Here is a 13,416-nt window from a genome sequence, read left to right as displayed (position 1 = left end):
AAGGGGAAAGGCGAAGATGGAGTATAAACTTGGATAGGATAAGTGTTTTGTATATGTTTAGAGAATTGACAAATTTCAAACTGTAACAAATGGGGATCTTTATTTTTGAACAATGAAGGAAACAATTTCTGAAGGTAAACAAAATTAGGATGACCTGATCTATAGTGCCATAACATGATAACACCATTATTGGAATGAAAATTAGATAGATAAACAGTTGATTTAAGAGAAGAACAATTGTTGGATTGAACGAGTTTACTGCTAGAAGAAGTCTTTTTAAGGATGTAGAGGCCCGAACATGCTTCAGCACTGCCAATCATCCTTCCGGAGTCCTGAAATTCACATAAATTGTGAGAATTTAACCACACAATTACAGTCAGTAGATAACTTGCTCACTGATATCAAGTTGCAGTCTAAATTTGGCACCAAGAGAACTGATGTTAGGGTTAAATGATTTGAAACTGCCACCATTCCAATTCCAGCTGCCTTTGATAGTGAACCATCAGCAATCCTTATCACCCAATCTTGATTGCAGGGTTGAAAATTAGTTAGTAGATTAGACTCTCCAGTCATGTGATTAGAAGTCCCCTGAATCAACAATCCATACAGTAGAAAACACACTTTTGGCAGTTAAAACATAAGATGATTTACCTTTAAGGGCTACGGAACTAGACGCCAAGTTAGAGGGCTAAGAAAACTGGGTCTTTCCGAACATAGTTTAAAGTCACTCCATCTATTCCTTGCTGAATAGATTAGGTGATGAAGCTGATCAAGCTGTTGTGGTTTCCTCCGTTGAAGCCAAAGCACCTCTACTCTTCCTTTCATGAGTTGGCTTCCAATTAGGTGGCTTACCATGAATTTCCCGACAAGTATCCTTAGTGTGTCATGTCTTGTGACAGTGATCACACCAAGGTCTGACCTTCTTTTGTTTAAAGGCAATTTGATGGCTTCCTCGGGTGATTAGAGCCAATTGCTCCAAGGTTGGACTTGTAGACTTGAGCATAACCTTCATCTGACTCTCTTCCCTTCAGACAAAGGCCTCTCTAAGACTTGGAAAGGGCTTTGTTCCAAGAATTCTCCCACGTACAACATCTAGGTTTTTATTCAAACCGATGAGAAATTTGTACAGCCTCTTCTTTTCCACAATACTCTTGTATTTTGTTGAATCCTCTGTGCACTTCCATTGGATAGTATCATACTTATCCAATTGAAGCCAATACTTGTTTAAGGAATTAAAGTATTGTGTAACATGGGAATCACCTTGCCTTAGGTCATCAAGCATGCTTTCTATGTCGAATAACTCCGAAGTATTTTCGATATGGGAATAGGCTTCCTTGGCAGCCTCCCAAATCTCGTGTGGTATCATAAAGAAAGAAATTCTCACCTATTTCATTCGTCATAGAATTGATGAGCCAAGACATCACCATGTTATTTTCTGTCTTCCAACCTTTGTATCCTAGTTCTTCTTCTCCTGGTTTGGCTATGGCTCCGGTCAAGTAATCATCTTTGCCCTTGCCACATATGAACATCAACATTGATTGTGACCATTGGAGATAATTCTAACCACTGAGTTTGTGTCCCATAATAGTGATCATGCTGTTATTATCCATGGTTACAGCATTGTTGCTTGGTGCGGGAATAATCTAGGTAGACTTACTGCCACTCTTGGCCATTGTAGAAGAATTCTGGTACTATCGGGTAGAAGGAAGAAAGGAGATTAAGAGGTGGCTGGTCGCCGCAGCAACTGGCTGCTTAGGGTTTGATAACAGAAGGAAATAATTCCCGCTTTGATACCATGAAGAAATCAGGTATTGGAATTGAATAATAACATTCACAGCACACAGGAAATTAATATACAGCCGAATGGAAGACCCCCATCTTAGGTAGAAGTCTATCCTATATACAACATATCTTAAGCTATTTAAACTACGAATTATCTAGCTCTAAAAAACAGGAATTTAACAGAAAACTAGATGAGATAAATAGCATTATCTTGTTGTAAAAATTCGGCTCCTTATCCATGCACATTGCACAGCTTCTGATTACCCTTATCCTTGCTTCAAAGCAGCCTAATATCTTGCCTAATGACTTCCGAACCTCCTTGATTTCCACAAAGAGCTTATGGTAGAGTTGGGTGTAGCAGATTATTCCTTAGAAGGGGTAGTTAATTCTGTTGAAGTTGTTAGGGTAGTTATCTTACTTCTTGTATTTTCTATTAAGCTGTTGAAGTAGTGTTGAGGAAGAAGTCTCGGTGGGAAGGAGATAAAACTAAAGAAGAGGAAGCAGATCAGGTAGAAGATATCCAAAAAAGAAGGAAGAAGATGAGGCTGAATGAAAGAAGATAAAGATCACAACTAAGCCTAATAATTAGGAGAAAATCAGGAGAGAAATTATCCCCTTATCTGCTCTGTTGTTGTTTTTGTATTTTAAATCTCCTAAAATTTAGATAGAAGATAAGTAGAATTACTATATATAAAGCAACCTTGTAATCGAGAATAGGAATATAGCAGTTCGTATTTTACAACCCTATTACTTAGAGGGTATTAATTCCCAAATTCTCTAAATTCATTCATGGTATCAGAGCTTGGTTTTTGGTAATCTGAATACTCTTTTTCACACCAAACTGCTTCAAGATGGCTAGTTCTTCACCAACTAGTGAATCCTCAACTATTTGCCCTACAACCTCTCGATCTATACTCCCTACTTCTGCCCCTATTTCGTTAGATCACCACACCCTTCAAATCACTCAACATAAACTCAATGGGACCAATTTTCGGGAATGGTCCAAATCGATCATGTTGGTTATGAAAGGCAAATGGAAAGTGGGATACCTAACGGCGGGGAGTTTCAAAGCCAGATCCTAAAGCTGCCAATTATGAAGCATGGGACGCTGAAAACTCTATAGTGATGGCTTGGCTCATCAATTCCATGGAGCCAAAGATAGGGAGGACCTATCTGTTCTATAAAACAACAAAAGAAGTATAGGATGCCAGCCAAAGTCTTTACTCAGATATGGAGAATACAGCACTGTGTTTTGAAGTTTGATCAGTCCTAAGAACCACTCGCAAAGGTAACCATTTGGTGACTGATTACTATAATATATTATGTGAATTATGGCAGGAGATGGATTTGTTTTATGATATCAATTGGGAGTGTACAAAGGATGGGGTAAGTATTCTAAAATGATAGAGAAAGAAAGGGTATTTGACTTCCTACATGGGCTGAATTCTGACTTAGATGAAGTCAGAGGAAGGCTGTAAGGAACCAAACCCTTTCCATCTATCAAGGAAGGCTTTGCTGAAGTTAGGAGGGAAGAAAGTCGCAAGGAAGTAATGCTGAATACATCACCTGAAGTTAACAATTAGAATGGATCAGCTCTTGCTGCTTCTAAACAAAGGGCAGCACCAACTTGTGGAGACCCTCCAAAGAACAAACAATGGTGTGACCATTGCCACAAACCCTACCACGCTAAAGAAACCTGCTAGAAAATACATGGGAAGCCAGCAAACTGGAAAGGGAGAAATCAAAAGAAGCAACAAACAGCCTATGCAGTTGATGCGGAAGAAGGTAAAGGTACTAATTGTATCTTAACCCCAGAACAAATGGAGGTTTTGCAACGGGTTTTGAACCAAACAAGGGTTACAAAACTATCAGATTCTGTAGAAGTACCCAATCCAACAGCTTCCCATGTGAAACAAGGTAATTTTCATAATTGCTACCTCTCTAAATTGCTGAATATGAATGATTGGATTGTGGATATTGGGGCTTCCAACCATAAGACCGGATCCTTACATCGAATGGCAGATTACAAACAGTGTGAGAAAAATATAAAGGTAACTATGGCAGATGGTATAATATCCTATGCTGAAGGGGAAGGCTCGGTATATTCTGATGATTTGTGGTTGAAATATGTCCTATATGTGCATACATTGAGATGTAATCTTTTGTCCATCAGCAAAATTACTAAAGAGTTGAATTGCAAAGTAATTTTCCCTCCAAATCATTGTGTATTTCAGGACCTAATTTCGAAGATCATTGGCAATGCTAAGGAGAAAGAGGACCTATACTATGTGAAAGGAACAGATGGCGATTCTAGGTTCCCTAAGTTACATAATTCTTTTTTATCTTCTGCTGTTTCAGATTCTAACATCTATTTATGGCACAAACGATTAGGCCATCCAAACTTTAGATATCTAAAGATTTTGTATCCTCGTTTGTTTGGCAATAAAATGAGTGAGTCTTTCAATTGTGAACAATACATTCTTGCTAAGCAAACAAAATCTTTTCATCCTATTCATTCTTATCAACCAACCAAGCCATTCTACCTAATACATAGTGATGTATGGGGACCAACAAAATTCCCAAATCTAACAAACATTCGCTGGTTTGTCACTTTTATAGATGATCATACCGAGGTGTGTTGGGTATTCTTGCTGAAAGAAAAATCCTAAGTTTACAAAATATTCAGAAAATTTCATCAAATGGTTCTTAACATTTTTCAAACCTCAATCCATATCCTTCGATCAGATAATGGAAGAGAATATTTTTCAACCGAATTTGAGACATTTGAGTGAAAATGGCATTGTTCATCAAAATACATGTTCCTATAATCCCCAACAAAAAGGAGTGGCCGAAAGGAAGAATACACATTTGCTTGAAACAGCTAGAACCGTAACCAGTTTGGTTCCTACTTCCTATTGGGGAGAAGCCATTCTCAATGTTGCCTATCTCATCAATAGACTCCCCACTAAGGTTCTCAACTTCAAAACTCCTTTAAATACTCTCATTACTTCCTATCCTCTTCTTACCCGCAGGCTAAATTCCTTTGTCTCCAAAAGTCTTTGGATGTACAGCATTTGTTCACCGCTACCACTCTAAATTAAATCTCAAGTCTCTGAAGTGTGTGTTTGTTGGTTATTCTCCCACATAGCAAGGCTACAAGTGTTATTACCCTAACACTAAGAAATTTTTTATATCTTATGATATCTCTTTTATTGAGAATCAATATTACTACTCTACCAAACCTTTGCAAGGGGAGATTCCTAGTGTAGAGCAAGGTAGAGATGGTTGGGATGCTAGTGCTTTTCCTGAAACAGTTACTTCTTCTACTGTTATTCCTAATTATGTAACTAATCGAGGGGGAGAACAGAATATACAGCAGCAAAATTCAGCACATTCAAGAAGAAATTTCTAAGTCACAGCCACCAATCGAGGTGTATTCTAGACAAAGGACTCTTGAACCAAAGCAAAACCAATCATCAACCCCAGAAGAAGGTCTGGTGCCTAAAGAGGATAAAAGGACTGAAGCAGCAGCGCCTATTGAGGAGGATAACAGAACGAAAAATGCATAACATGCAGAGCCTGAATTATATGACTTGGATATTTCAATTGCTTGGAGAAAGGGGGTGAGAACATGCACTAAATACCCTATTTCTAACCATTTGGTATATTCTCAATTATCTCCAAATTTCAGAGCATTCACTACAAGGGTTGATGAGGTGCAAATACCTTAGAATATCAATGAGGCCTTACAAATACCAAACTGGAGAAGGGCTATAATGGAGGAAATGGATACACTAAAAAAGAAAGGTACATGGGAAGTGGTGAATTTGCCTCAGAACAAGAAAGTGGTAGGAAGCAAATGGGTATTCACAGTAAAACATAAAGTTGATGGAAGTATTGAGAGGTATAGGGCCAGGTTAGTGGCCCAAGGCTTCACTCAAACACAAGGTATAGATTATGAAAAAGACTTTTGCACCCGTTAAAAGTTGTCTAGAGTATAGGATAAAAAGAACAGTGAAAGCAGTGTACTTTGAAAGCTAATGAAATATTAAATAGAATTTTTTTTTCAATATGTAATTAGTGATAGTTGGGGGGTTAAACTGTAAATATTTAATGTTCTTCATTGAGAAATCTGCCCACTATTATAAATAGAGGGCAAGGGGTAGCAAGAGATGTAGATTTCTCATTTTATGTGTGCAAGTGCTGATTGTTTATGAGAGAAAAGCTAGAGCTTAGTAATCTTGGGAAAACAATTGAGATATACTCGGGATAAAAGAGAGAAAAGGGAGACTGCTGTACTGATCAAGTTTCTGTCAATAAAGACTGTTCTTGGTGGCTCTTGAAGACTGGATGTAGGTTTCATCAAAGGGAATCGAACAAGGATAAACATTGTGTTCATTTGGTTGATTGGTTTGCATTTCTTGATTCTGTGATTTCATTTACTGTTTCTATTGATTATATATTTTTTGTTGATTCTCTTCAGGTGTAGTGTTTGTGTCCAAACTGAGAGGGTTGTGTGTGTAAGAGGCAGATCTCTTCAAAGATTTTATTCCACTGTAGTCTTAGTTCTAACAGCACCTATTGCAAAACTCAATTCTATACGTGTATTATTATCCCTTGCAGCCAACTTAGATTGGGAATTACATCAACTTGATATAAAGAATGCATTTCTTAATGGGGATCTAGAAGAGTAGATATATATGAGAATCCCTCCCAGTTTTGAAGAAAAAGGGAAAGTTTGCAGAGTAAAGAAATCTTTGTATGGGCTGAAACAATCCCCTAGGGCTTGGTTTAAAAGGTTTAGCACCACATTACATCAATTAAGGTATCAACAAGGGCAGTATGATTACACTTTATTCACCAAACATGCTGCTAATGGTCTGAAAACTATCTTAATTGTCTATGTAGACGATATTGTTACAGGTGACAATCAGCAGGAAATTAAGGCACTAAAGGGACAATTGCAACAAACATTTGAAATTAAAGATCTTGGACAATTGAGGTATTTTCTAGGGATGAAAGTAGCAAGAAGCAAAGAGGGAATTTTTATCTCTCAAAAAAAGTATACGAATCTACTAAAGGAGACGTAAGCTTGGTTGTAGACCAGCCAGCACACCATTGGAACCTTACTAGAAAGCTAATAAAGATGGGACAGAAAAGGCAGTCGATAAAGTTAGTGGAAAGACTGATTTATTTGTGCAGTGAGTCAATATATGCATTCACCCACTAGTAAACATCTTAATACTGTTGCTTATCATATTCTAAGATGCCTTAAAAGAGAGCTCCTGGTAGGGGTATTCTATTCAGAAAGAATGAAGACCGATGAATTCAAGGGTTTGTGGATGCTAATTGGGCAAGTTCCTTAGAAGTCAACAAATCAACCTTTGGTTATTGCACAAAATTATGGGGTAACCTTGTGATATGGAAGAGCAAGAAACAAAGTGTAGTAGCTAGAAGTAGTGCTAAGACAAAATACCGAGTTACAATATGGCTAAGGAAGTTCATGGAAGACTTGAAGGTGCCTAATACTAACCCTATAAGACTATACTGTGACAGCAAATTTGCCATTAGTATAGTAAGCAATCCAATCCAACTTGACCGAATGAACCATATGAGAATTGATAGACAATTCATTAAGCAAGAGATTGAAGATGGTGGAATCAATCTAGTGTATATCCCAACAGGTTTACAAGAAGCTAGTATTCTCACTAAGGAAATAAACAAACAAGGTTTTAAGTTGATTAGAGGCAAGTTGAGAATGAAAGATATTTATTCCCCAGCTTGAGGGGGAGTGTTGAGGAAGAAGTCTCGGTAGGAAGGAAATAAAACCGAAAAAAGAGGAAGCAGATCAGGTTGAAGATATCCGAAAAAGAAGGACAAAGATGAGGCTAAATGAAAGAAGATAAAGATCACAGCTAAGCCTAATAATTAGGTGAAAAATTCTCTCCTTATCTGCTCTTGTTTTTGTATTTTAAATCTCCTAAAATTTAGATAGAAGATAAGTAGAATTGTTGCATATAAAGCAACCTTGCAATCAAGAATAGGAGTGTAGCAGTTGGTATTAATTCCCAAATTCTCTAAATTCGTTCAAGTAGCTATATAAAGCTACTAGGACTGTTGTAAAGAGATATCCAAAAATATCAATTAAACATCTGTTTTCTCTCTCCAAACTCTCTCCCCCTCTCGAATCTGTCTGTTTCTCTCCCTCAGCTTCTCTTCCTTTCTTTCTCTCTAATTCTCCCTCTGTTCTCTCTCTCGATCTCCCTGTTTCTTCCGCCTCTTTCTGTTTTCCCCTCTCTCAAATTCTGCCCTAATTCTTCAGACACAACTATATAGTAAGAACACGCATGTTCCAGAGTTTAGATAAGCAATGACAGACAAACCCGAGGGAACAATAAGATTTATAGAGTTTTTCCAAATTCTTTTTAGGATGATATTTAGAAATACAATCAATTTTTAAGTACAGAATAAAAAACACAATTTAGTATAATTACAGCCTCAACAAAATAGTTACTTTTTTTGCTTGTTTCTTATGTCGAATGATGATTAGTCATTATTATGGATAAAATAGTATATATATAATGAAGTAACAATAGTTTTATAATATTTTTGTGTTATCCTCATCAGAAACATTTCTTGTTGATTGAGCAATTCCCTCAACATTTCTACCGTAGTTAAAGGAGACAAGTTGTGTTAAGTAGCTGACAACCAGCATAAGATTTGTTCGATCAAACCATCATGAAAAATCTAGTGGGATAAAGGTTGTTGTGCATTATCATCATAAAAAAATTCATACTACATTAGTAAAGGAGGAGAAGAATAGAAATCTCACAAGAGCAACCATCATCAAGTAAGCCACTTTAATGGCATAAGCCCTAATATATGATTAAATTTCTGATTCATTTATTATCTATTTTGACAAGACCTAGGTCAGAGATATGAGACGAAAGTGCAGGAAATCTACAGAAAACAATAGATATTTGACATTTTTCAATAGCAAAAAGCAGAATATTATACTCACGTGACTTGGAGGAATGTGCTTTCCACTAAGAAGATCCAAAAGAACAGTCCCAAAGCTGAAGACAACACTTTCTGGAGTGACCCTTCCTGCAAGTCGACATGTAAATATAGTTAAAAGCAAGAAATGGTACAAACTACACAGAAAACAGTTTTACTAATGCAAATTGTTGATGTTTTGCCCAAGTTAATGTGCTGGAAGTCTAGAAGAAATCAGAGGAGAAAATGAGGATGATCGGATTGTAGTTAGATTGCAGGACTTAGTTGTAATTAACTATAATTAGTAGGGGTATTTTAGACTTTGTATTAGTCGGTTATTTCCCCTAGGAAGGTCCACCCATTTAGTTTATAAATAGAAGGGCAGAGGGACCTGCGATCATCATCAATCATTTGTCATTCCATTATCTTATTTCGAGTGCAGTGAGAAAAAAGAGAGAGCTGTGATTAGTATAGTTCTTGGAGTCTTTTCATGTGAGTATTGTATTCAAGAGAAAAGAGGAGGAGAGAGAGGGATTCTTGTACTGATTTCTGAAAGTTCTTAGTGGATTGTTCTCTTCATTGGAGTGCTGGATGTAGTGTCATTTCTATGGCATGAACCAGGGTAAATCGGGTGTGCTGCATTGTGGTTTGCATTTCTGTTCTTTTTTAAATTCTGTCAATTATTTACTTTCTGTTATTGTGAATGTGTTGTGATCGGTTCAGTGAGAATATTGAGTGATTATTGGGCCATATTAGTGTTCAGTTTCAACACAAATCTCCAGATAAAATCACACATCCTTTGTTTTTGCTTCAATCAATCATTTCCAAAATTTTCCGCATCCATAACAAATTCCGAAAACATAGAAAGCATATGCGAAACACAAAATGTAGCACCCAATTCCAACCTAGGGCATTACAGAGTGTGCCAACCCTTCTACTTGGGGAGAACACCCGACTGGAAGCAATTAGCTCAGGATAGTCGGGTTATTGGCAAATAAGCTCGTTCTCCCACTCACCAGGCTATAAAAATCTGGAAGCATGATACATTTCTGGTAAGTACTCCCTTCAAATTTAACTCAAGTGAAGGCAAGCTTTTCACATTCTGCACCAGACAAATTCAATATAAATATTTCCCAAGCATGCAATAAAATTCACCATCCAAAAAATACATACTTGACATATTGACTGACACCTGAGTTTGTAAACAAATTTTATTTTAGATGTAATTCCTTGCCTAAAGCTAGGTTGTGGTGATTTGTTTTATTTTTGAAGAACATATGTATATAACAGGCTGGACGCCCAGTTTCCTTTATGTTTATATCATGCTTGTCTTAGCTGTCTTACACAAAATATATGCCATGTCCACTTAAGATTAATACAGATATAGTCTACAAATGAACATATAACACATATATATGTCACAACTTACAACCTGGTAATATCTAAAATCATTAACGAGGAAATATCTTCCTTACTACTAACTGTATGGTCCCCAAGGCACTACAACTTTCCCAGTTAATTTAAAACTGAATCTTCAACCACAATATTATCTCAAAAAATTCATATACTAAATCCCCTTCATATTTTCCTCTTGTCAATACTCATAATATAACTCTAAGCCATCAAGAACCATCAGTGTTGCTGCAGCTCTGTGAACTTTTCCTCCATGGGTTGAGTGTATTTTCACAGTTATATCTAACTATGACCTCATATCCATGAAGTGGCCAGTGGTAAAAGTTTGTTGTACCTTATTAATTGGACAAAACGTATGCACTCATGGCGCATCTCAACTTGGCCACAAGAGTGTTCGAAAATTCGGCCTAGGCGGCCACCTAGGCGCTGAGCAGCAACCAGCCGCAGCGATTTAGGGCTACTCGGTAGCCCTATGCGCCATGGCCGACTAATCGGTCCGCGGCGCTGCCTAGGCGGACCAGGCGGCCGCCTAGGTCGCGCACGACCTGAGCCACCTAGGTCGTGCGCATCTTGGGCCGACCTTTTTTCCCCCTCCCTTTCTCTATTTCCCGATCCCCTTTCCCTTTCTCTCTCTAGTTGTGTTCATCGCGGCTCCTCTCTCTCTCTCTCTCGCCTTCGATCTCCTCTTGGTTGTTCGTCACCGCCATTGATCTCTTCTCTTGGTCTTGCTCTCTCGTTGCTGCCGACCTCACCTGTTGCCTGTTGGTCGTTCTCTCTCGTCGCCGTTCGCGTCTTGCTGCGGTATGTATCCAACCATCCATCTTCCTCCGCCAACGCAAGCAGCAACGCAAAGCTGCTCGTGGCTCGTTTGTGTATTGCTTGCTTGCTGCTTCAAGCAGCAGCTGATTTCATTTCATTAGATGAGTTTTAATTAAATTTTAATGTATATTATTGAAATTATTCAATACTCAGGGAAAAACAGGAGTCAGGAAGTGAAATGAATGATTCAGATAGGACTGGAAGTACGGGAGCATCATCCGAGGCCTCCTCAATTCTTAAAAGGAAGTCAAATGATGTCGGATGGGAGTATGGAATGTTAATTGATCCGAAAAATATGGATAAAATTAAATGTAAGTTGTGTGGTAAAATTATGTCTGGAGGTGTTTACAGAGTAAAAGAACACATTGGCCACATTTCTGGAAATGTTTCTGCATGTCCAAAATCTTCTCCAACTGATCAAGCCAAATGTAAGAATGCTATTGCCGAGGCAAAGAATAAGAGGAAAAATAAGGAGGAAGATTTGATGAGATCAACTGTTAATATCTCCGAAAGAGTGGAAGGGGATGATGAAGATGAATTGCAAGAGTTAGGTAGCAGAAAAACGTCTCGTACTCTTGGCCCTATAGATAAGTTTGCAAGCTCCATTAGCCCTGAAACTTGTTTGAGTGCGAGAATGAGCCAAAGGCAACAAACTATTAGTGAAGCACTATTTAAAGAGAGAACACAGTCTGTTTGTGAATATTGTGCTAGATGGGTGTATGAAGCTGGTATACCTTTCAATGCGATTGACAATGATAGCTTCAAATTGTTTGTTGAGGCGGTTGGTCAATTTGGGCCGGGCTTCAAACCTCCCAGTCAATACCAATTGAAGGAACCACTATTAAAGGGGGAAGTTGACAGAATAAAAGAGTTATTGAAGAAGCATGAAGACAAGTGGGCACGAACTGGGTGCTCCATTATGACAAATGCTTGAACAGATAGAAAAATAAGGAGCATCATGAACTTATGTGTTAATTCTAATGCAGGTACTGCTTTCCTTTCTTCTAGAGAGCCTTCAGATGAAGCACATACAAGTGAACTTATCTTTGAGTATGTGGATAAATGCATTGAGCAAGTTGGGCCACAAAACGTCATTCAAGTAGTAACCGACAATGCTGCCAATAATATGGGAGCGGCAAAATTATTGAAGGTGAAGAGGCCAAATATCTTTTGGACCTCATGTGCTACTCACACCATCAATTTGATGCTTGAAAGTATTGGAAAACTGCCGAAGTATAAGAAAGTCATTGATCAGGCCAAGAGTTTCACAATCTTCATTTATACACACCATAAGACCTTGTCCTTAATGAGGTCATTTACGAAGAAGAGGGATATAGTGAGACCAGGAGTCACTAGATTCGCTTATGCTTTCTTGACTTTACAGAGTTTGATGGAGAAAAAGGCCCAACTGAGGGCAATGTTTACCAGCTCTGAATGGGAGAAGTGCAAATGGTCAAAGATTGTTAAAGGGAAAGCAGCCTATGCTACTCTGATGAGCATTGCTTTTTGGAATGGTGTGACTATATGCCTTAAAGTTTTTGCACCTTTGGTGAAGGTGCTTCGAATTGTTGATGCAGATAGAAAGCCTTCTATGGGCTTTTTATGTGGAGAGATTAAGCAAGCAAAGAAGATATTAAGGAGGCCTTAAATAATCTTGAAAAGAACTATAAGCCTATTATGGAGATTATTGAAGCAAGGGTAAAAGATAGGCTAGATAGTCCACTACATTTTGCAGCTTACCTTTTGAATCGCTACTACTTTTTCAAGGATATGGATATACAACTTGATAATGAAGTGATGGATGGGCTTTTTAACTATGTGGAGATGTTTTATCATATGATGGTGAATTGCAAGGCCATGTTATAAATGTTGAGTTGCCAAAGTATACTCGTAAAGATGGAGCTTTTGGAAAATCGTGGGCAACTCAAGGGTGTGCGAAAAATGATGACAATTATAATCCAGGTATAAAATTCTTTTAATCCTTTCTATTGTGTATTAGTGTATAAATTAAATTTGTTTACTTTATACATGTTTGACTTATGTAGTTACATGGTGGATGACTTATGGAAATCAAACTCCAAACTTGCAACGAATGGCGAGAAAGATTCTCTCGTTAACCACTAGTTCATCTGGTTGTGAAAGAAATTGGAGCACTTTTGAAGGGGTTAGTGTATATATGAATTATATTTATTTACTATTAATTAGTTATCCTTATTCAGTTATCATTTATATTGATATTGCTTTTATTTTATTTATGTAGATACATACGAAGAAAAGAAATAGACTAGACGTGAATCGATTGAACAATCTAGTCTATGTTCAATTTAATGCGAAATTGATGAACAAGCACAAAAGGGAGAAGGAAAGGAATGTTGATGTGCTACTTGCTAGTGATGCTAGTAATGC

General features: G+C 37.7%; 1 protein-coding gene across 1 annotated transcript in view; it reads right to left on the bottom strand.

The window, feature by feature from the left end:
• LOC127808007 (serine/threonine-protein kinase BSK1-like) overlaps positions 1 to 13,416 on the bottom strand; it is a 38,485-nt gene that overhangs the window by 9,700 nt on the left and 15,369 nt on the right. Inside the window, exon 5 of the mRNA XM_052346302.1 lies at positions 8,804 to 8,889. Within this exon, the coding sequence (XP_052202262.1) occupies positions 8,804 to 8,889 (86 nt within the window). The remainder of the gene's footprint in view (positions 1 to 8,803; positions 8,890 to 13,416) is intronic.

The sequence above is a fragment of the Diospyros lotus genome, chromosome 8 (genome assembly GCF_014633365.1).
Source record: "Diospyros lotus cultivar Yz01 chromosome 8, ASM1463336v1, whole genome shotgun sequence".
NCBI lineage: Eukaryota > Viridiplantae > Streptophyta > Magnoliopsida > Ericales > Ebenaceae > Diospyros > Diospyros lotus.
Note: the sequence above shows the minus strand (reverse complement) of the source record. Positions and strands in the feature narration are given on the sequence as shown.